At 50.2% G+C, this 19,347-nt stretch overlaps 2 protein-coding genes across 2 annotated transcripts; both read right to left on the bottom strand.

Annotated features, from left to right (window-relative positions):
• Positions 1 to 3,358: 3,358 nt before the first annotated feature.
• Positions 3,359 to 4,374, bottom strand: LOC106897400 (late histone H2B.L4-like). Its single transcript, XM_014958002.1, has 2 exons — positions 4,255 to 4,374; positions 3,359 to 3,595 (listed from the first exon to the last, which is right to left on the bottom strand). Exons 1-2 carry the CDS (start codon positions 4,372 to 4,374, stop codon positions 3,359 to 3,361), a joined length of 357 nt encoding a protein of 118 aa, XP_014813488.1.
• Positions 4,375 to 8,854: 4,480 nt separating this feature from the next.
• On the bottom strand, positions 8,855 to 19,201 carry ABCF2 (ATP binding cassette subfamily F member 2). Its single transcript, XM_014958001.1, has 14 exons — positions 19,048 to 19,201; positions 16,823 to 17,035; positions 15,759 to 15,941; positions 15,262 to 15,433; positions 15,024 to 15,119; positions 14,377 to 14,479; positions 14,196 to 14,291; positions 13,969 to 14,088; positions 13,329 to 13,418; positions 12,994 to 13,104; positions 12,685 to 12,747; positions 12,152 to 12,280; positions 10,255 to 10,458; positions 8,855 to 9,468 (listed from the first exon to the last, which is right to left on the bottom strand). Exons 1-14 carry the CDS (start codon positions 19,199 to 19,201, stop codon positions 9,331 to 9,333), a joined length of 1,872 nt encoding a protein of 623 aa, XP_014813487.1. The 3' UTR covers positions 8,855 to 9,330.
• Positions 19,202 to 19,347: the final 146 nt, after the last annotated feature.

The raw sequence follows: 19,347 nt of genomic DNA, 5'->3' as shown, positions 1-19,347 counted from the left end.
ACCTCCTCGACTCCCACTGCAGTATTCTGAGAAGAGAGGAAGGAAACATCATTATTGTTGGCTACATCCAGGACTCCAGAGCAAACAGAGTATGAAGAAAGAGAACAAACAAGGAAACAAACTATTTGCAACAATCCTTGCTGGGAAAAAACATGGAGAACAGCTCCAAGGACACGACAGACCCTTAGTTCCATTTCAGTGCTGGCAGCATCAGGGATAACAGAGCCTCAGAGAGCAACGTGCATGTTCCTGGGGGAATGTCTCTCTGACCTTTGGTCACCACTCATCTCCTGTTCTCCAGGCAAGGATTCTGGGCCTCCACAAGTTATGGACTCAGAATTACCATTACTCACACAGAACAGCCTACCTCAGGCCAAACCAGAAGAGTGAAGGGACATAGACCAGCACTGTCCCCATGCACTAGCAGCTGAGCACACAGAGGATGAGAGTTTCTTGCTGGAACCCTGGCTGCACTTCAGAGGTTCATATCTTAACAGCTTTGGCATCACCAGAGCTATCCATCACAGCTCATTTTCCTCTGAGTGCTGAGCCATTCCTGCCTGTGCTATTTGGAACAGTGTCTAATGATGCACCAGAGCAGCCACCTGGCAGCACTGCTGCCAAGGGACACAACAGCATGGGAAAAGAAATGCACACAGGGCTGCACACTGGTATCAGCCCCCACTGCCCAAAAACCTCCCTCCTCTCAAACCTGCACCACTTATCATAGACCGGAGAGATGTTCTGCCTCATGGTCCCCCAGCCCTTGAGAGAAAAGAACACATACTCTTAAGTAATTGCTCTCTTACAAAAAGGAAACTGGAGAACATAGGCATTACTGATATTTTGTGAACACTTGCATTCAGTTTGTCACACTATAGTGTTCCTTTTGAGGGGTTTGAAGAATGGACCAAGGCAAAAAAAAAACAAAACCCAAACAAAACCGGTTGCTTCTAGCCTATGGGCATGTATAGCTTGGGAAGAACAGATCAGATGGGCATACACATGGAGCCAGGGACATCCAACACGACAGTGCTGCAACACTATGAACTCACTGGGAGACTTGCAAGGACACAAGACTCAAGCTAAGGCGGTCTCAGGACACCTCAGAAGAGTGTCTGCATGGGCTCCGAGTTAAGGTTTGCTCTTTACTGTGACCCAAGTGCTTCTGGCTCATTCTTGCAGTGACCAAGTTCTTGTGAATCCCTGCTGGTTAGCACAGCCTACTCCCTCCTCCCAAAGCAACTTCAGTCAGATCTCACCTGATCCACTAGAGCATCATGGCACAGACAGGGCATGGAGCCACAAGTCCAGTCTGGAAGAAGCTGAGTTGTGGAGCAGTCCTCACAAAAAGCTAATCCATGCTAAGCATGCAGAGCAATTCCTCAGAAAAAGACTGTGTTTGACATCCTGTGAAGGTGTATCAGGGCAGCTCCACGGGGAAACAAGCAGCATGACCCCTGGACAGTGAGAGATGAACCTGCCCCATATGGGAAATGCAAAAAAAAAAACAAAAAAAAGAAAATACATTCTGGGCAGGTTCAGTGCAGAAATCACCATTCCAAGAGCCACCATCTCTTTCTGCTTCTGAAACTTGGTGCATCTGCACTGCAGGCTGCCCTTCTAGATTTGTGAGGAAACAGATGTAGCAAGAGTGATATGAGGCCAGTCACCAACTCCATTCTTCTAGCCTTTTGGGGGGGGGTGAGGAGAGACATGAAGCAGGATGCACAAACTGCAGCATTGGAGACTCAAGCACCCGCACCACTACAGCTCCTCTTGGGCTCACTCAGCACTAGATGCTCTACCAGACATTTCCAGGAGACGGCAGCTCATCTCGCCATAAACTAGCACCTTACCCACACGACGGCCAATTATGTGCTAGGAAAGCCAGGGTACCACCGAGGGAAGCTGCATGACTCACAGGCAGCCTGCTTGGAGCTGGGCAGCACCGGGCTCCCGCCCGTACACCAGAGATGTATTTGACATCAGGCAGTCAGAGAGAACCACCCCCAGGGCAGATGCAGAACTGCAGTTCCAAGCTATTCACAAGCACTCTCCATCCCACAAAAAGTGTGGATGCACATCCTAGTGCTGCTGGAAAGGGGCAACAAGTATTTTCCATTTAATACTATGCTGCATCTTTGTTACACCCCAGTTACACCCTCCAACACCCCAATTGCTGCTTTCTCTGAATCAGGTTCCATTTTCAGCCCAACTCTGAGCTCCCTTCATCTACAGGTCCCAATTCTATAAGCATCTGGAAAGGTTTTAGAAAACTTAACATTTTGTCTTGGCCCCCACCTTCTTGAAACTAATTTGGCAGAAAACTTAACTTACAGGTTTTTTTTTTCCTTTGAAGTGTGACAAACACAGAAGTTTTCCATCTGCTCATCATGTTTATGATGAGGACAAGGCCTTAACAGCAACCAACTTCAGAGTCCAGTGGCTAGCTCACCCGCATTTGTTGTGAAGGGGCAGTACTACAGGAAATGCATTTGAGCTGCAAAGGGTTGTATTAGGAAACTGCAGAATATTTAGGTGCCACAGCAACTTTGCCAATTGGGATCAGGCTTCCAACCTGTGCTCCCCGCCAGAGGTTCCCCCGTGATTACGAGGGGCAGCAGACGGGCAGTTCAGCCACTGCTGTGTGACAAACCATCACACACTCCTGCTCCCCAAGGCCCCGCTCCCTGTTCCCCCGCCGCGACTCGCTCCCTGCCCAGGTCCCGTCCTTCCCCGGCCTCTGCCGCCACGGTCGCCCGCCCCCCCTCCCAAGTCAGCGGCGGGACCGGAGTGGGAGCCCCTCCGCTCCTCCCGACCCGGCCGGGAGCTCGGGCCCGGCTCCGCGGCTCCACCAGCGCCCTCTCCCCGGGCCCCGCCGCCGCGGGAGCTGAGCAGGCTCTGGCCCCAGGAGCGGAGGCCGCCCGCGGCGGAGACCACCCGTCCCCTCGCCCCGGGCCCCGCTGGAGGCGGCCACCCCGGGCGGAGAGGTGCCAGCGGGCTGGGCCGGGCCCCGCGGAGGGGGGCTGGCGGCAGCCCGCACCGACGGGCCAGCGGGGCGCTCGCGAACAGGGCGCGCAGCCGCCGCCTCGGCACCCCCCTGCCAGCAGCCCCGGGCCGAACCACGACTGCGAGAAGCAGCCGCTCAGCGTCCGGGGACGCCACCAGGCACCCCTGGGGCCGCCCCGCCGGCGCCGCCTGGGCCGGGCCCCGCCGCTTCCCCGCCCGCCAGGACGCGCCCGTCGCCATGGCAACCGCGCCATCCCCACAGTGACGGCGAACGATACCGCCCCAACCCCGGCGCCATGACACAGAGGCCTGCTGAGTGCAGGGGGGTTTATTAGGGCCCGGGCGGTCACTTGCTGCTGGTGTACTTGGTGACAGCCTTGGTGCCCTCAGAGACAGCATGCTTGGCCAGCTCGCCGGGCAGCAGCAGCCTCACTGCCGTCTGCACCTCACGGCTGGTGATGGTGGAGCGGTGGTTGTACTGGGCCAGACGTGAGGCCTCTGAGGCGAGCCGCTCGAAGATGTCGTTGACGAAGGAGTTCATGATGCTCATGGCCTTGGAAGAGATGCCGATGTCTGGGTGCACCTGCCAGATGGTAAATCAAGCACTATCTCATGCACCACCCTGGAGAGAGCAGGGACTCCAGTGCCCCCCAGAAAAATAGGCCCCCTTCCCACCCCAGACTGTGCACCCTGACCCCAAAGGGACCCAGAGTGGCTACCCAGGGGGTCTTGAGTTGTGTGCCACTTGAGTTAGCCTGAGGAGAGGCCCCCCTGAGGCTACAGTGGCTTTGGGATCATGCTGGCAGCAGCCTCTGCACAACCCTGTGAGGGATGGAAGTGACCACAGGCTTGTGCAGGAAACCAAGGTCTGCACAACTCATGGCTACCTCACAAAATTATTCTTATCTCCCTAAAAGAATTTACCAGAAGTATTTAATACTTGCTCATAGGGCCACCAACAGCTGTTCTTGTCCTATTGACTTCTACTCCATTATGTCTTTAGGCAGAGCCACACACTAGGGCTTATTCTCTCTAGAAAAACCTTTCTGATCTAGATTTCTCTTGCCTCCTGCCTTAAGAATACACACACTTTTGAGACTCAACCAGGGCTCTGCTGTACCTACTCACTCTTCATCTCACTAAAAAGCAGATTTTTCTTCCACTCTATAAGATTAACACACAATGATCAGAAGTAACTTTACATATGAAGCAGTTTCTAGCAGAAAAGGAACATTTACTCACCTGCTTCAGTACTTTGTAGATATAGATTGAGTAGGTTTCCTTTCTCTTGTGCTTCCTCTTAGACTTGCTGTCCCCAGAGGTGGGACCATGACCACGCTTCTTCCCAGCTTCTGCACTCATCTTAGCCTCCAGCAGAACAACCAGGGAGGCATGGACCTGGTTATATAGCAAAGGACCTCACCTCCCTCAGCTGCAGCCCCCGAGGAGCAGGATGAATACACAGCTGCAACAGATGATTCTGCTTTGCACTAAGCGATGGACAGCTGGACTGAGGGGATCTGGGAAGTAACTGATTCAATTAAACTTTCAGACCTGAGAAAAAGTTTAAGAGCAAAGAGGTGGGCAGGAGCAGTAGTGTCTCATTCGCAATGGGGCAGAAGTGCCAGAGAAGAGCTATTTCCAGGTTTATCCAGGGTTTTAGTGAAAGGAGGTTTTCTGCATTGGTAGAAGGGTGTAAATTCCCAGAGGTGATCGTCCCCCTGTACTCAGCACTGGTGGGGCCTCACCTCGAGGGCTGTGTCCAGTTTTGGGCCCCTTACCACAAAAAAGACATTGAGGTGCTGGAGCGGGTCCAGAGAAGGGCAGTGGAGCTGGTGAGGGATCTGGAGGAGTAAGTCTTATGAGGGGCGGCTGAGGGAGCTGGGGTTGTTCAGTCTGAAGAAGAAGAGGCTGAGGAGAGACCTTATCACGCTCTATAACTACCTGAAGGGGGGGTGTAGAGAGGCGGGGGTCGGTCTCGTCTCCCAAGTCACAGGAGACAGGACAAGGGGAAATGGCCTCAAGTTGCGCCAGGGGAGGTTTAGATTGGATATTAGGAAAAACGTCACGGAAAGGGTTATCCAGCACTGGAATAGGCTGCCCAGGGAAGTGGTTGAGGCACCATCCCTGGATGTGCTCAAAAGACGGGTTGACATGGTCCTCAAGAATATGGTTTAGTGATTTTTTTATTGCTTATTTCTTATTTATTTTTTTTGTCAGAGTTAGGTCGATGGTTGGACTAGATGATCTTTAAGGTCCCTTCCAACCTAGACAATTCTATGATTCTATGAAATCAGAGAACTCCAGATATCGCTTCCAGAGTCAAATGGGTGGAACTGCTCCAGTGCTATGGAACAGATAAGGCAGTCAGTGGAGATTCAGTAACTGGAGGGAAGATTGGTTGAGAGGCTCAGTGACAGCGTTATAAACACCCCAACAGCCAGTGTTTCTCTGGCTGTCTCTGCCAACCTGCTCTGGGGAGCTCTGCTTGCTGTGAACAATGGGGCCTCAATGGGAAGGAGGCAGCAGTGGGAGGGGGGGGCTGACACCCTGAGTTTGATTTGGTCCATCCTGGAAACCAGCAATCACACTGGCGACAGTATTCACGATGCAGGAATTAAGTTAAGCCAGGAAAAATAGGTGCAGTACCAAAGAGAAGTGAACAAAATAGAAAAGGTTTGCCGTCCTTTAGATAGAAAAGGATTCTCTCAGCAGACACCACAACAGATATTTCATAAGAGGATGTATGTTCAGGGGAGACACTGGGATTGCTGTGCTGCTGTGCACTGTCTCCTGCTCAGGGGAACGTGTTATACTGGCACATCCCTAGTAAATCACATCATCCAAGGACTCAGCTTGGGAGACCTGCTCATCAGTCACCCTGCCTGTGCTTGTATAGCTGATAGCCTTTTGCAGAATTTAGTTTTATTCCAGGCCTGTCCTTGTGGGATCGTGATCACCCATCCCCAGTGCAAATAAACATCACAGTGACAACCCGGGTCTAAGTGTCACAGAAGGGCTTCTTGCACCCAAGAACTGGAACATCAGTGGTCAGTTGGGACAGGCTGGAATGATGACGTCAACACATTTGCAAAGGGGAATGGGCTTGGGCATTGAAGATATAGGGGGGGTGAGATCCTTCTGGGGACAGGAGTGGTGTATTCTGTGATGTCAAACAACAAGAGATGTCAGTGGATGACTCATACTGGAAATACAGAGCAGGCAACATCACCACTTCTGGTTTGTAAGAGGCCATGCATCTGCTTCCCCCTCTGATGTGCATCCCACCCATCCACTGATTTACAGAGATGTGAACAGCCGAGATCTTCGTGCTGGGGAGGCCGTTCACTGCGGCTGGAGCTGGTGTACCTTTTCCACCGGTCCCAGCACACAAAGGCGCTCTCACGCTAAAGGACCTGTTGTATCTCTCCACAGCAGCAGCTGTGTCGGGCGCTGACAGTTATCCACACACAGCTTGGTTTTTTGACAAAATGCTTAGAGGGAGGCCCTGTGGTGGACAAGGAGCAGCGATTGGTCTAAGCATGGGGAGCCACTGTACAGCAAGGGCAGAGGCTCATCCACTGAGCAGTACAGTCACATTTGAGCTCCCAGATTTGGGGAATTACCATCTGCTTCCCTAGATTGCATGTGCTAGAGGCTGCCTATTCTGGAAGCTTGTGCTGGGCTTGACTCATCCTTGTGCTATTTCTGTAGTGTGTGGATCAACTCGCAACACACAGAGAAGGGAATCCTGTATCCCTGCACTTCATGAAATATCTGCCACTTCTGGCTGTGGCTGGGTTAGAGCCAACCTCACTTTTGGACCACAACCAAGAGTAACGGTGTGGAGGCTCTAGGCCACTTCGGTCACAGAAATAACCATCCTAGCAACTAAAGAGCAATTCTCATAATTTATCTAGATACAGTTTTGCTTTTGTGCGTAATCAGAAAAGCCCTCGCTGAAACAGTTCAAAATGCCTCTCCCCCAGCTGGTGGCTGCCTCTCACAGGAACCAGTGCTCCAAGAGAAACACGTGCCACAGCTCTTTCATGTAGTCTAACAAACTGCCACCACAAGGCTGAAATGCCAGCCTTATAAAGCGTGTTTATATATTCCATTTTACAAGTCCTGGCTTGCTAACTGTGACCTCTGGTGCAGTTACAGCTGTTTTTGCTTTGAACATGCACCTGTGGCCCTTGTTAGCTAAATCAGAGACCTGTCTGCAGCCGAGTTCTTTCACAGCAGCAGACATGGCTACAAGAGTTCTCCAACTACTGTCCATTGTGCTGGCTGTCATCCCAGTGTTCGCTTGCCCTTCTCAGGAGTTGTCATTCCCAAAAAACTCAGTCTAAGATTATATCCCGTGTTTATTATTGCCACCATGGCTGTCAGCTACACAGATCTGAAATGTAGCGTGAGAGTCATCACTAAATCTTTGCTAAGAGTAAGGAAGAGCAGAACCAGCAGCTCGGCGAGGTAGGACTCTACCTGAGGCTACTCTCACAGCTACTTTGCAGCCCTTTCCAACTCTTTTTAAAACCTAGGGAGCAGAAGGAACAAAGAAATACCTCCGTCTATTATTGCTTCAACTTTTGTGGTAGCAATCAGCCTTTACACTAATTACTTATCCCTCAGTTGTTTTTACTTAGTCACTGTCTGCCTGTGCACTTCGGAGTATTACACTGCAAGACATTCAGTAACAGTTCAATGCAATCTAGACTTTCTGCAGAATTAACTTGAACAGCATTTATACTAATCTGCATTATTTTCTCAGAAAAGACACCTTTTCTTTTCCTCTCAGATCATTGCTAAAAACTCTGAAAAACCTGAGTGTTCTGCACTATCTACTGGAATTGGCTCCCACTGAGATGTTTGCCCTGTGGATGATATGCAGTGCTCCTATAGCAGCAGTCACAACTCGGATGATCCCTTTGGAAAAAAAAAAAAAAGGAAATACTCTTAATACTCTACTTAAGAGTCAGAGCCACAATCAGCATCTGAGGAAATACAACTACTACGTGTTTGTCCTATTCTTCAATTTGCCTGTCAATATGTACTGTTGGAACAGGTTATTGGGCTAGATGAACCTTTCACATGCCCAGTGCAGCCATTCTCAGGTGTCAGGAGTAATTGAAATGGTAACTCATGAATGTAAGAAGCTATTTGGTTTGATTTGCTTTTTCTTCAGTACCTTTTAAATGTTTTTAAAGGTACACAAAAAAATGTATTTTATTCAAGCTCTGTGGCACAGGGTGAGGTTTAAATACCAACTTTTCTAAAAATTTAAGAACAAAAATAAATGTTAAACTAGCTTTAGTTTATTCGTATTGTTTAGTTAAACCTGCAAGGAACAAATAACGAATTCATAATCCTAAAACTCTAAATTATTGACTCTCATTATTAGACCCATAAAATTCCAGGTGAATGAAAAAAGCATAGACTTAAGCCACTCTCTTGTAGTACAGAACATACACGGGTATTTTATAGATCCACATTCTGTCTCTAACTTCCAATCCTCAGAACCCTTTCAAGTTGTGTCTGTGAACAACAGTAAAAAAACATGTGTGACTGCTCCCTCTTCTGTCACTAACTGGAAAACCCAGTGTTCACCAGAGTGGCAGAGGTTTCCTAAGTGAGAGGATCCTGCTCACTGCTCTGTACCTCCAGAGCTCAGTACTCACCACTTCATGTACCCCACAAGTTCTGCTTACAACTCTGGTAGCACTGAAGAACTGAACCTTCACCGCAGAAAAAAGGGCTCTGCCTCCTTATTCAAAGCTCATCACCAGCTGATTTGCCTCAGTGTGGCCCAGTAACTACCACAGCTCACAAAACAAGACAAGACTGTTCTTCCCTCTTTATTGACTGATGGATTCTCAGGCAGATCTGTTTATTACACTGTTAAATAATAGTTAAAAACAAACCAAGGCCAGAGGAGTTTGAAGTGAAGTATCTAAACTGAAGCAGAAATTGGGAAGGAAGAGGCGGGAGAAGCTGGGCTGGGGTCTCCGCTTCTGTACCACTGCAGCTCAGACCCCACCTGCCACGGCCACAGCCCCAGAGCATGAGAGTCCAAGGCCTGGCTCAGATGGGACATCATCTGAATTTGGCAATGGTTGCCCAAACGTAGCCAGATCAGGAGAGAAGAGATCTGTCCAGATACAGAGGTGCAAGGCAAGTCAAGGGGAAGCAGTATTGCAGCAATCCTAGAACACAGCCACGGAGAGAGCAGCAGAGTCCCGTTCTGTCGGCCGGAGGCCAAGTCACATTGGCCACCGTCAGTCTCCACCGGGAGCACGCGACCGACTGCTCCGGAGCTCACACATTGTGCGTCTTTTTGGTGAGCTGCGGATCCTCATCCACCAGCTTTGACTTGAGATGCTCCTTGTAGGCGAGGATGTCGCCCTGCCACTTTGTGATTGTCTGCTTCTCACAGACCCAGATCTCCTGCGCAACCTGAAAGCAAGCACACAAGGAGGAGATGTTTGCAGTACAGCATTTTATAACTTTACCAAAATTGTAAAATTAACCAAAATCTACTCTTTGAAGTCTGGTAAGAAGAGAGTTTAATAACTTTCACACTTCAACTACCAAAGAAAAATATTTGCAGTGAAATCTCTTACCTGATGTTTTCTGCATAATTTCTGCAAGATTTTAGAACTAAAAATTCTTCACCCCTCAACATCTCTTTTTTTTTTTTTGGTACATGGACTAAGAAGGAAAGACTTTCCTGCTAAATTGGGAGCTGAAGAAAGTAGTTCTTAACCTGAACTACTTGGACCTGAAAAATAAAATTATACCTGAACTTGCAGACTAAACAAAGCTGATAAATGAGCATTTGACACCTGTGTGTAAGTGGCACAATTTCTTTTGCCTGTACAGTGCGAGTCGTAAAAGATTGTGCTAGAACTACTCCAGTATCATTTAAAAAAATACAGTTAATGCCTCCACAGTGTGTCATGATTTCCATTGCACTGATTCTTCACTTCTAGGGTTTTGTAGGTGTTTGTTTTGTTTTTTGGTTGTTTTCTTTCAAATACCTAAAGTTTTCCTAGGCTAGCTCAGTAATTGTTTCGCATGAACCTGGCAAAAGAATTGTGTCCAGTGATTCCAGTGAGTTTTTTTCACTCACACATCTTTTTGGGATGAGTAAGAGCCAGTCAGCTGAAAATAACTTATTTTAATTACTTAAAGTGTTAGAAAGGTAGTTGTTGCTCTGACAAAATCCACTACTTTTCTTACCTGTTGGATGAGTCTGAAGTCATGGCTGACCAGCATCATTCCTCCTTCAAAGTCATTGATGGCATCTGCCAGAGCATCTATTGTTTCTATGTCCAAGTGGTTGGTGGGCTCGTCCAGGAAAAGCATGTGAGGATTCTGCCAGGCCAGCCAAGCAAAGCACACGCGGCACTTCTGCCCATCCGAGAGGTTCCTGATGGGGCTCACCTGACAAACACAGACTATTCACAGCGCTGCAGGGAAACTTAGATTGCCACCCTGATCACAAAATACTCAGATCTCACACTGTTTCCAATAGCTACATGACACAAGAGGACGTTTTGTCAGTCTTATACCTAGACTAAGCTTATCTCACCAGCGGAACAAGGGAATTCCAGGAAGGAGTGCCCATAGCAAGACCCAGCTTGCATTAAAGGTTCCAAAGGATAGACAATTGAGGTCTGACTAGTGCTCATTGCATCCTGCCACAATCACAAAAACTTCTCTCAACTTCTGACGTGACAGATGGGGAAGAACAATGTAAACATCAATGTTGAACTACACTGATGAGGACAATTCTTCATCAGTGACCTATGAAGTACAGGAACATGTCATGTTTACACTTAAGCACCCCTGGTGATCCTGCCCTCTTGTCTGAAGCAAGTCTCCCCGCTTCCAGTTCATTTCTGCCTGGTATTCATCTCACAAGTAAGAGATAAGCAAACTAGTTCAAGTTACAATTGAAATATGCTCAAGTCAAGAGATGGAAAAAGCTGTCAGACATCAGTACAGCAACAGAATCATAGAATCGTCTAGGTTGGAAGAGACCCTTGGGATCATCGAGTCCAACCATCTACCCTACTCTACAAAGTTCTCCCCTACACCATATCCCCCAACACCACATCTAAACGGCTCTTAAACACATCCAGGGATGGTGACTCCACCACCTCCCTGGGCAGCCTATTTCAATGCCCAACCACTCTTTCTGTGAAAAATTCTTTCCTAATGTTCAATCTAAACCTACCCTATTGGAGCTTGAAGCCATTCCCTCTCATTCTGTCACTAATTACCTGTGAGAAGAGATCAGCACCAACCTCTCTACAATGTCCTTTCAAGTAGTTGTAGAGAGTGATGAGGTCTCCCCTCAGCCTCCTCTTCCTCAAACTAAACAGTCCCAGCTCCTTCAACTGCTCCTCATATGATTTGTTTTCCAGGCCCTTCACCAGCTTCGTTGCCCTCCTCTGCACTCGCTCCAGCACCTCCAGATCTCTCTTGGATTGAGGTGCCCAGAACTGGACACAATAATCGAGGTGTGGCCTCACCAGTGCCGAGTACAGGGGCACAATCACCTCCCTACTTCTGCTGGTCACGGTATTTCTAATACAAGCCAGGATGCCGTTGGCTTTCTTGCCCCCCTGGGCACACTGCCGGCTCATGTTCAGCCGCTTGTCAATGAGAACCCCCAGGTCTCTTTCCTCCAGGCAGCTCCAGTCACACTTCCCCAGGCCTGTAGCGCTGCAGGGGGTTATTGCGGCCCAAGTGCAGAACCTGGCACTTGCCCTTGTTGAAGCTCATTCCATTGATGTTGGCCCAATGATCCAATCTATCTAAGTCTCTCTGTAGAGCTTACCTCTCCTCCTGGGAATCAACACTCCTGCTTAACTTGGTCTCATCTGCAAACTTGCTGATGATACACCCTATGTCCTTATCGAGATGATCAATAAAGACGTTAAACAGAAATGGTCCCAACACTGAGCCCTGAGGCACACCACTTGTGACCGGCCGCCAGCTGGATTTAAATTCATTGAGCACCACTCTTTGGGACCTTCCAGTCAGCCAGTGCTTGATCCAGCGGATCAGAAAATGCAGCAGCTCTTCTTTCCAAACAACCAAAAAGCAAACCTCTACAGCTCATACTCACCTGCTGCTTCCCTGTCAGACCGTATCTGCCAATGATTTTTCTCATCTCCTCCTTCTCCTTGATCTCTGGGTAGCACTTCAGCATGTACTCCAGGGGTGAGAGGTCTAAGTCCAACTGCTCTTGCAAGTGCTGGCAGAAAAGAAAACTCAGCTTCAGACTGTGCAGGCCAAAAGTACCCCCCCTTACACCCCTCTGGTACCAGCTGAGCAGCAGAACGCAAGAGCCAACAACCCCACTCACACTACAACCAAAGTGCTGAACTATTACAGAATGAGTCTCCATTTCAGGAGAAAGCTTAAGAACAGCAGGCTTATCCTCCACAACACACAAGGCAACTGTCTCTCCCATAACAGGTGAGAACAGAAAGGACCACAGCAACCCTCTTTTCAGGGTAAGAACATCTGCTAGAGCCCATTCAGCCAACAGTTCCTTCCCCCATCTCCAGGCACAGAAGGCAGCAGTGGAGGGGCCTTAGAAGCAGAAACAGCTTTTTTCTCAGCATTTCATGTCCCAGTGGCTGCTGTAGCGAGTACCTGGTGGTATCTACCGATCTTCACATGTGAGTGCTTGCGAATCATCCCATCTGTGGGCAGCAGCTGGAAAGGGAAGAGAAAAGCATTTCACCAGGAAATACCTCCTTTGCTGTATGCTAGAAATACAGAATCCAGCCACCTCTGTGCTGGCACTGAGGAGGCAGCCTGAACAAGCAATATGAGAGAAAAAGCCCTATATTGCAGCAAGGATTTCCAAGGCCTGACTGGGGTGCTGCAGCAAGTGCATGCTGCTTTGTTGAAGACTACCCCAAGAATAAAGGTCCAGAACAGGGTAGACAGGGTAGGTACCTCTCCTGTCAGCAGTTTCAGCAGTGTTGACTTTCCGGCTCCATTGGGTCCAACAAGAGCTACACGGGTGTCCAGGTCAATCCCAAACTCCAGGTTATTATAGATCCATGGCTGCAAACCACAAAAATCGTGACACATATTACGCCTTTCCACAACTACCCAGAACCTCCATGCTGCACCTGTAATGCTCTGACTTGAGCAGACTCAGCATTAACACTGCCAAGAAGTTTGATGCACTCATTGTATGCAGAAAGCTCAGCCAAAAACCTCACACTCCCAAACAAGGCAGGGACACAAGTAATCTCCACACAGCCCACACACACTCCCATACTCACCCCATCCTTGGTGTATTTGAAGCTGACATTCTGCACCATGATGACCGGAGGGGGGATTTTCCCACAGGGCGGGAAATAGAATGACAAAGTCTGTTAACACAGAATATCCACTTGTTAGACACCTTAGAGCACGAGACAACCCAGTTCTTCTGGTATAACCATGGCTCACTACAAACATCATCTGTAGACCATGGCACCAGAGTGTAACTTTTTATGAGCCCCTTTAGCAACTCACTCAGATTGATTCTGATTAGTTGCTTACAAGCTCATCTGCTGGCTAATGACTCCCTATTTCTTTCCCCTTGAAACAAACGTGGGCTTATACTCTTCAAACAAGAGTTGCTCTGAGCACCCTCCCCTGTCTTCTCCCACCCTTAGACATTAATTTCTGATTTCTGTGTCTGCAAAATAGCCTTATGGATAAGACAAATCTCCTTCTTTCCACTAGAAAATTACTCCTCCTCTTTCCACTCTTCTGCATTACACTATCTTCAGTACAGTCACCCTTGGCATCAAGAAAGGTAGACCATTCTTGCTCCCAGCTGTCTCAGCTCTCCTGCTGTTGGCTAAAGATCAGTCTGCTTATCTAGCCCATGTTTCCAATGCTGATCTCTAGGTGCAATCCCATGTCTTATCCTACCTTATCATTCACGACTCTCTCTGTCAAGCCAGAAGCCATCATTTTCTGAAGGGTCTTCTCCTTGCTCTGAGCTTGCCTGGCCAGCTTTGCACTACCATGACCAAATCGTGCAATGTAATTCTGCAACAGAACACAGAGTTAGCCGAAAGCCACAATAACAAGGTTGAAGATGTGCAGGCATGCCCACCTGCATGGGCAAAAAGACGTTCAAGCAGCTGAGCACATACCTTCATATGAGCAATCTGATCTTGCTCCCAGTGGAATCGTTTCATTTGATTTTCTTCTAGTTCCAAGCGAGTCTTCACATACTGATCATAATTTCCCTAGAAAGAGACCACAGAACATCAGACATGCCCCTGAGAACAGTTCTGTTGTTTTTGCTGGCTGTGCAGGGCACCATTTACCCACCGTGTAGTACTTCAGTTTCCGGTTGTGCATGTGGATTATGTTGGTGCAGACACCATTCAAGAAGTCCTGGGAGTGCGATATCAGCACAAGGATCCGCTTGAACCTGTGGCACCACATAAGTTATCAGAGACTAAGCTAGGAAAAGAGTTCTTGCTTGTTGGCCCTGATGGTGACAAAGGATTTACACACACCAGACCTCTCTCGCCTACAATCGGATTAAGAACAAAAAGGTAACAGCCCTGGGAGATGCTTTGGGAAATCTGGAGTAAATTAGCTACAATTAGCTGCAGTAAGCAAATACTGCAAACACCTTTCATCATGCTAAAACACAAGGAATTGAGCTGTGATAGAGGACTAGTGCTACTGATGCAACTGACTCCACTTCTAAGAAGTTTCAGCCATTGCTGCTTACTTTCACCTCGGTGCAGAGTACCATCTGTTAGGTATTCTCATTTCTTCAGAGCACTTCTTCTTGTCTCTTGCACCAAGAATCCTTCCGTAGACACATGGTGCCACTGATACTGCACTATAGTTATGTAGCTACAAGAATTATAAACAGCTATTCCTGTAGCACTTGCTCATGTGCTGACACAATGTTCCAGCAGAAAAGCACAACCCATAGAAGCAGCAAACTCCTTCACGCTTACGTTTTCAGTTCTTCCTCCAACCACACACAGGCGTCCAGGTCAAGGTGGTTTGTGGGCTCATCGAGCAGCAGCATGAAAGGCCGAATGAAGAGGGCTCTGAAAAGAGAGGGAAGATGACAGCGCAGGGTAAATGCAGGTAACCCAAAGCCTCTTGGCTCTGCTCTGCAGTCTTAGAACTGTGGCTCCGCAGAGTCAGGGAGCTGTTCTTCCAGGATGCAGCAGGCGGTACGCCACTCACCTAGCAAGAGCCACCCTCATTCGCCAGCCGCCACTAAAGTCCTTCAGCTTCTTCCTCTGCATGGCTGGTGTGAAGCCTAAGCCGTGAAGGATACGCGAGGCCCGTGCTTCTGCCTTGTCAGCGTCCAGCTCCTCCAGACGTTCATACAACTCCAAGAGTTTCTCACACTCCGCTGAAAGAGAGCCTGCCTGTCAGCACTTCTACCAAGAAAGGGCTCTCAGCTGCACCTCTGTACAGCTGGGAAAGCTCACAGTCCATCTGCTTTACCACTATTAAGCCCCCTCCACTCCCAAGCCTGAGACAATTCTTACAAAGCTGCTTGGAATAATTCCATCCAAAGAAGTGTAATCCCACAGGACTTTTCAACTAGTACAAGGCAGCTCGGGGAAATAGGTGCCATAACATGTAAAAACTCCACTAAGGAACCCAAATAAAACCTATTCTCTGTTAGGGAGGGAAACGGATGAAATGTCCACAGGGACTCTGAGAAGCTTTACCATCTTCATGAGCCAGACGTTCCGCCTCTCGTTCTAACATGGCCCTCTCTGTATCCACCTCCATCACACACTGTAGAGGGGTCTTGTCACTGGGCGGCATCTCTCGGGTCAGGTGATAGATGTCAATATGCTCTGGGATGGGCACCTCTCGTTTCCCAATAGCTGACAAAAGCATGGATTTCCCTGTGTACAGACAGACACTCCACAATTAATTGTTGGATTGGGTGAGATACAATGTCACAGAGAAACAGACAAGATGCAGTCAGATCCCATTGAATCCCTCCCTTTCCAACACCAGAAAATCCCCGAGAATTTCTTTCCCAAGAGGCCAGAAGAATTAAAGACACAGCAGAGCCTACTGCCTCACTGCAACAGGCTGCCCTCCCAGCTAAGGCTCGGCACCCCAAGGACAGGATAAAGACAAGAAGCAGCTCTTTGGAAACCACTGCAGTTCAGACTTTGCCAGGATTTAGGGACTTTTATCTCTGCTATATACTTCCTGCTCTCCCACCAGGACCCCAGACTCTAAAAAATTCTAGCATAGAGGAAAGTAACACACTCATCACTAGAGAACCTAAGTGTTTCCCTGAAAGTTAAACCAGCCGGTAAATCTTACTAGCTCTCCTTCAATTACACCCATATTCTGCATCTCTCCATGTAGTGTTGCCTTCTCCAGGGATTGTACAGTTGTTTTCCCATTCAAGCCAGACAACACACTCCCTGCTCCTCCATACTGTGCAATGTCTTTGCACTGGGGGTTTTTTGACACTGCTAAACAAATCCTGCAAACAGGAATCAGCCAGATTCACAGATCCCAGACATCTCACCCGGCTCTCCACCGGAACAAGTTCAAATGCACAGTCCAAAGTCAGAAAGCAACCTCATACTTCTACCAGCAGTCCTAGCAATTCCCCTTCCTGGGCATGGAGATAGGAGAACGGAAACTGTCTAACCACCTTCTTTCCAGTTCCCAGCATTTACCACCTGCATCTGCCCAGCTTCTCAGCAGCACAGAACCTTTACCAAGCTCCAAGAAGCCCACATCACTGTTCCCCACATCTTACCAATCCCGTTGAGTCCAATCAGGCCGTATCGCCTCCCGGAGTTCAGCTCCAGCTTTGTGTCACTCAGCAGCTCCTGGCCATGGAAGGTCAGCGAGAGGTTAATGATGTGGACATCAGTGCTGTTGGGATGGGACGCCAGCACTCCTGTCACAGCTCGGGCAGCAGCTTTCTTTAATTCAAAGTCCTCCAGCTCCTTTGTAAGAGCATCTACCTCTATATGCAGAGACAGAACAGGAGTGGTACCAATTTACAAATGCAAGGGAAGCCGAAAGCCCCCGTACCAACAGGCACACGATCACAAAAACAACTCCCATGTCCCCATTTCTACAGACTCACTGAGGAGGCCCAGAGGCAGTGACACTCAGATTTTCAGTGCAGCAGATGGGTATATACGGTCCAACAGGAACTTCCACCTGCTCTCTAAATAAAATCTGACCATTGGAACTAAGCGAGCAGCCAGAACAGCTTGTCTGTTATCCAAGTATGACGGATATTCCTACTCACTGCAGGAAGGGCTGGCTGGGGTGGGAAGAGAACCAACGAAATATTGCTTGCCAGCTTAAGGACAGGGCAGGCCAAAAGAGAGCTTGGCTAGAAAATAAATGAAGGGAAAGCTGAGAGAAGGAAAGAAGCAGCAGCATTGGAATAGGTCCTAACAATTTTTTGAGAGGCTAACGTGTCCATACACATGCCCCCCTGGTCCTTTCCTCCTACAGGAGAAGCAATTCTTCCCTGTCACGCTGATCTGCTGCTGCAGCCCTGAGTTACCTTCACTGCCATTTGAATAAGAAACTAGCACGGAGGGTCTCGGCGATGCCCCAGATGCTCTGAGCAGGGAGCTGGCGTTCAGGGCAACGACAGAGGCTGTCAGCAGCTGGCACCCCCGGCAAAATCACTATTACCCCCGAGGCACACGGGCCTTAGCCAAGGAGCCAGGAATGGCGGCTGCACTGACAGGGAACCACACGGGACCCTCCGAACGCGCGGGCACCGGTCACACAAACGAGCAAGCCGAAGGAGCGAAGAGGGCAAGGCAGGCTGATCTTTGACGTGCCATTATTCCTCAGGGAGCCGCGAATATGAAATACGCCTTTCCCACCCCGCGCAGCCCGCCCGCCGCTCTCTGCTCCGGTGGACCTCCCCTCCCCCCCGGCCCCGCAGCGCCGGCCCGTCCGGCGGAGGGACACCTCGCGGCCAGTTCCACACTGCCACCGGCGGAGGGACACCCCGCGGGCTAGCCCCGCCTTCACCAATAGGAGGACGGTATGCAAATTAGACGCGGAAGCGGACGGCGATTGGCCGGTGGGGCCCTGGCGGGCGGGGCCGGGGGTCGCGGTGGGGATCGGGCACCGGAGGGGCCTGGCCCGCGGTCCCAGCCCGCCCGCCCCACCGCCAGCAGCGCCCGAGGGGGCCTGGGATCTCCGGGAGACCCTCGTGCTGCCCCGGGTCTCTGTGCCACTCACCGAGCGCCGCTTATAACAACGCACCGTGGGCTGAGCCCGGATAAAACCTGCGTGCCCAACCACCTGCGGGTTACGGGGGGCTAAAGTCAGGACAGACAATAAACTACCTCTCTGTAAACTTTACCTCGCCTGTTTCCTTTAGGGAGGCCAACAGCTCTCTGCTGACAGAGTGTCTTTCATTAAGACAGCCAGGCTCTTAGTCTCCGAAAAGCAGGAATGTCCCAGAAAAAGAGCTGGACAGAGACTCATAGCAATATCGGTAAGAATAGTAAGAATTCAGACACTGCAGTGGTTCCTGCAGCAGGAAAAAACCAAAACAAACAACCCCTCCAAAAAAACCCCAAACAGGTCTGGGCATCAAGTACCACAAGATGGGGACGGTATTTCTTTGAGAGGGAAAAGACACCATCAGCATGCTCCGCCTTCCCCCTGCCAGCCTCAGCGAGGGCGCAGGGAACCCTTCGCCTGCCCGGTCTGTGACGAGACACCACACACCGTCACCGGTGTCCCGCCGGCTCAAACCAGCCCTAACGGCAGCCGCTGCAGCGCCCCGCTCAGCACAAGCCCGTACCCGTCAGGTACTTCATCCGAAGAGGCACGGGCGTCCCGGTTCACTCAGCCGTGGGCACAACCGAGTGGCAACAGCCCTGCCTGGGCGCTCCCAGAACCGGAACCTGAGGGCCGCCGGTTCCCCCCGCCGGGGCTCCCTGCCGGAGGCGCACGGACACGAGGAACCGGCGTCCCGGCGGGGCCGTCTCTCACCTGGCAGTGACGTTCCGTTGGCTTCCGGGGGCCGGACCTCCTGCGGCTCCGTCCCGGCATCGCCGTTCTCCTCCGGGGCCCGGCGCGGCCGCTGCCGGGCCTTGGCTGCCTCCTTCTTCTTGGCTGCCTTCTTCTTGGCCAGGTCCGAGGGCATGGCGCGGCTGAGGGCCTGCGGCGGAGGGGCGACAGGCGCCGTTAGGCCGCGCCAATCCGCCCTGCACCGGACCGCCCCGCCCTGGTTCCCCGCCCCGCCAGCCCCGCGCACCGCCCGCTCCGGCCCGGAGCACGCGGCGCCGCCGG

The sequence above is a fragment of the Calidris pugnax genome, unplaced genomic scaffold (assembly GCF_001431845.1).
Source record: "Calidris pugnax isolate Ruff unplaced genomic scaffold, ASM143184v1 scaffold388, whole genome shotgun sequence".
NCBI lineage: Eukaryota > Metazoa > Chordata > Aves > Charadriiformes > Scolopacidae > Calidris > Calidris pugnax.
This window is presented reverse-complemented; position numbering and strand designations above follow the sequence as displayed.

Bases quoted from the DNA above. Each gene is read 5' to 3' on its own strand.
- LOC106897400 (XM_014958002.1), bottom strand. From the start codon at position 4,374: ATGAGTGCAGAAGCTGGGAAGAAGCGTGGTCATGGTCCCACCTCTGGG. The intron at 3,596-4,254 runs GTGAGTAAATGT...ACCATCTGGCAG, and splicing joins TCTACAAAGTACTGAAGCAG to GTGCACCCAGACATCGGCAT.
- ABCF2 (XM_014958001.1), bottom strand. From the start codon at position 19,201: ATGCCCTCGGACCTGGCCAAGAAGAAGGCAGCCAAGAAGAAGGAGGCA. The intron at 13,105-13,328 runs GTGAGTATGGGA...TGTGGTTTGCAG, and splicing joins TCAAATACACCAAGGATGGG to CCATGGATCTATAATAACCT. The intron at 9,469-10,254 runs GTAAGAAAAGTA...GCTTGCTTTCAG, and splicing joins ACTTCAGACTCATCCAACAG to GTTGCGCAGGAGATCTGGGT.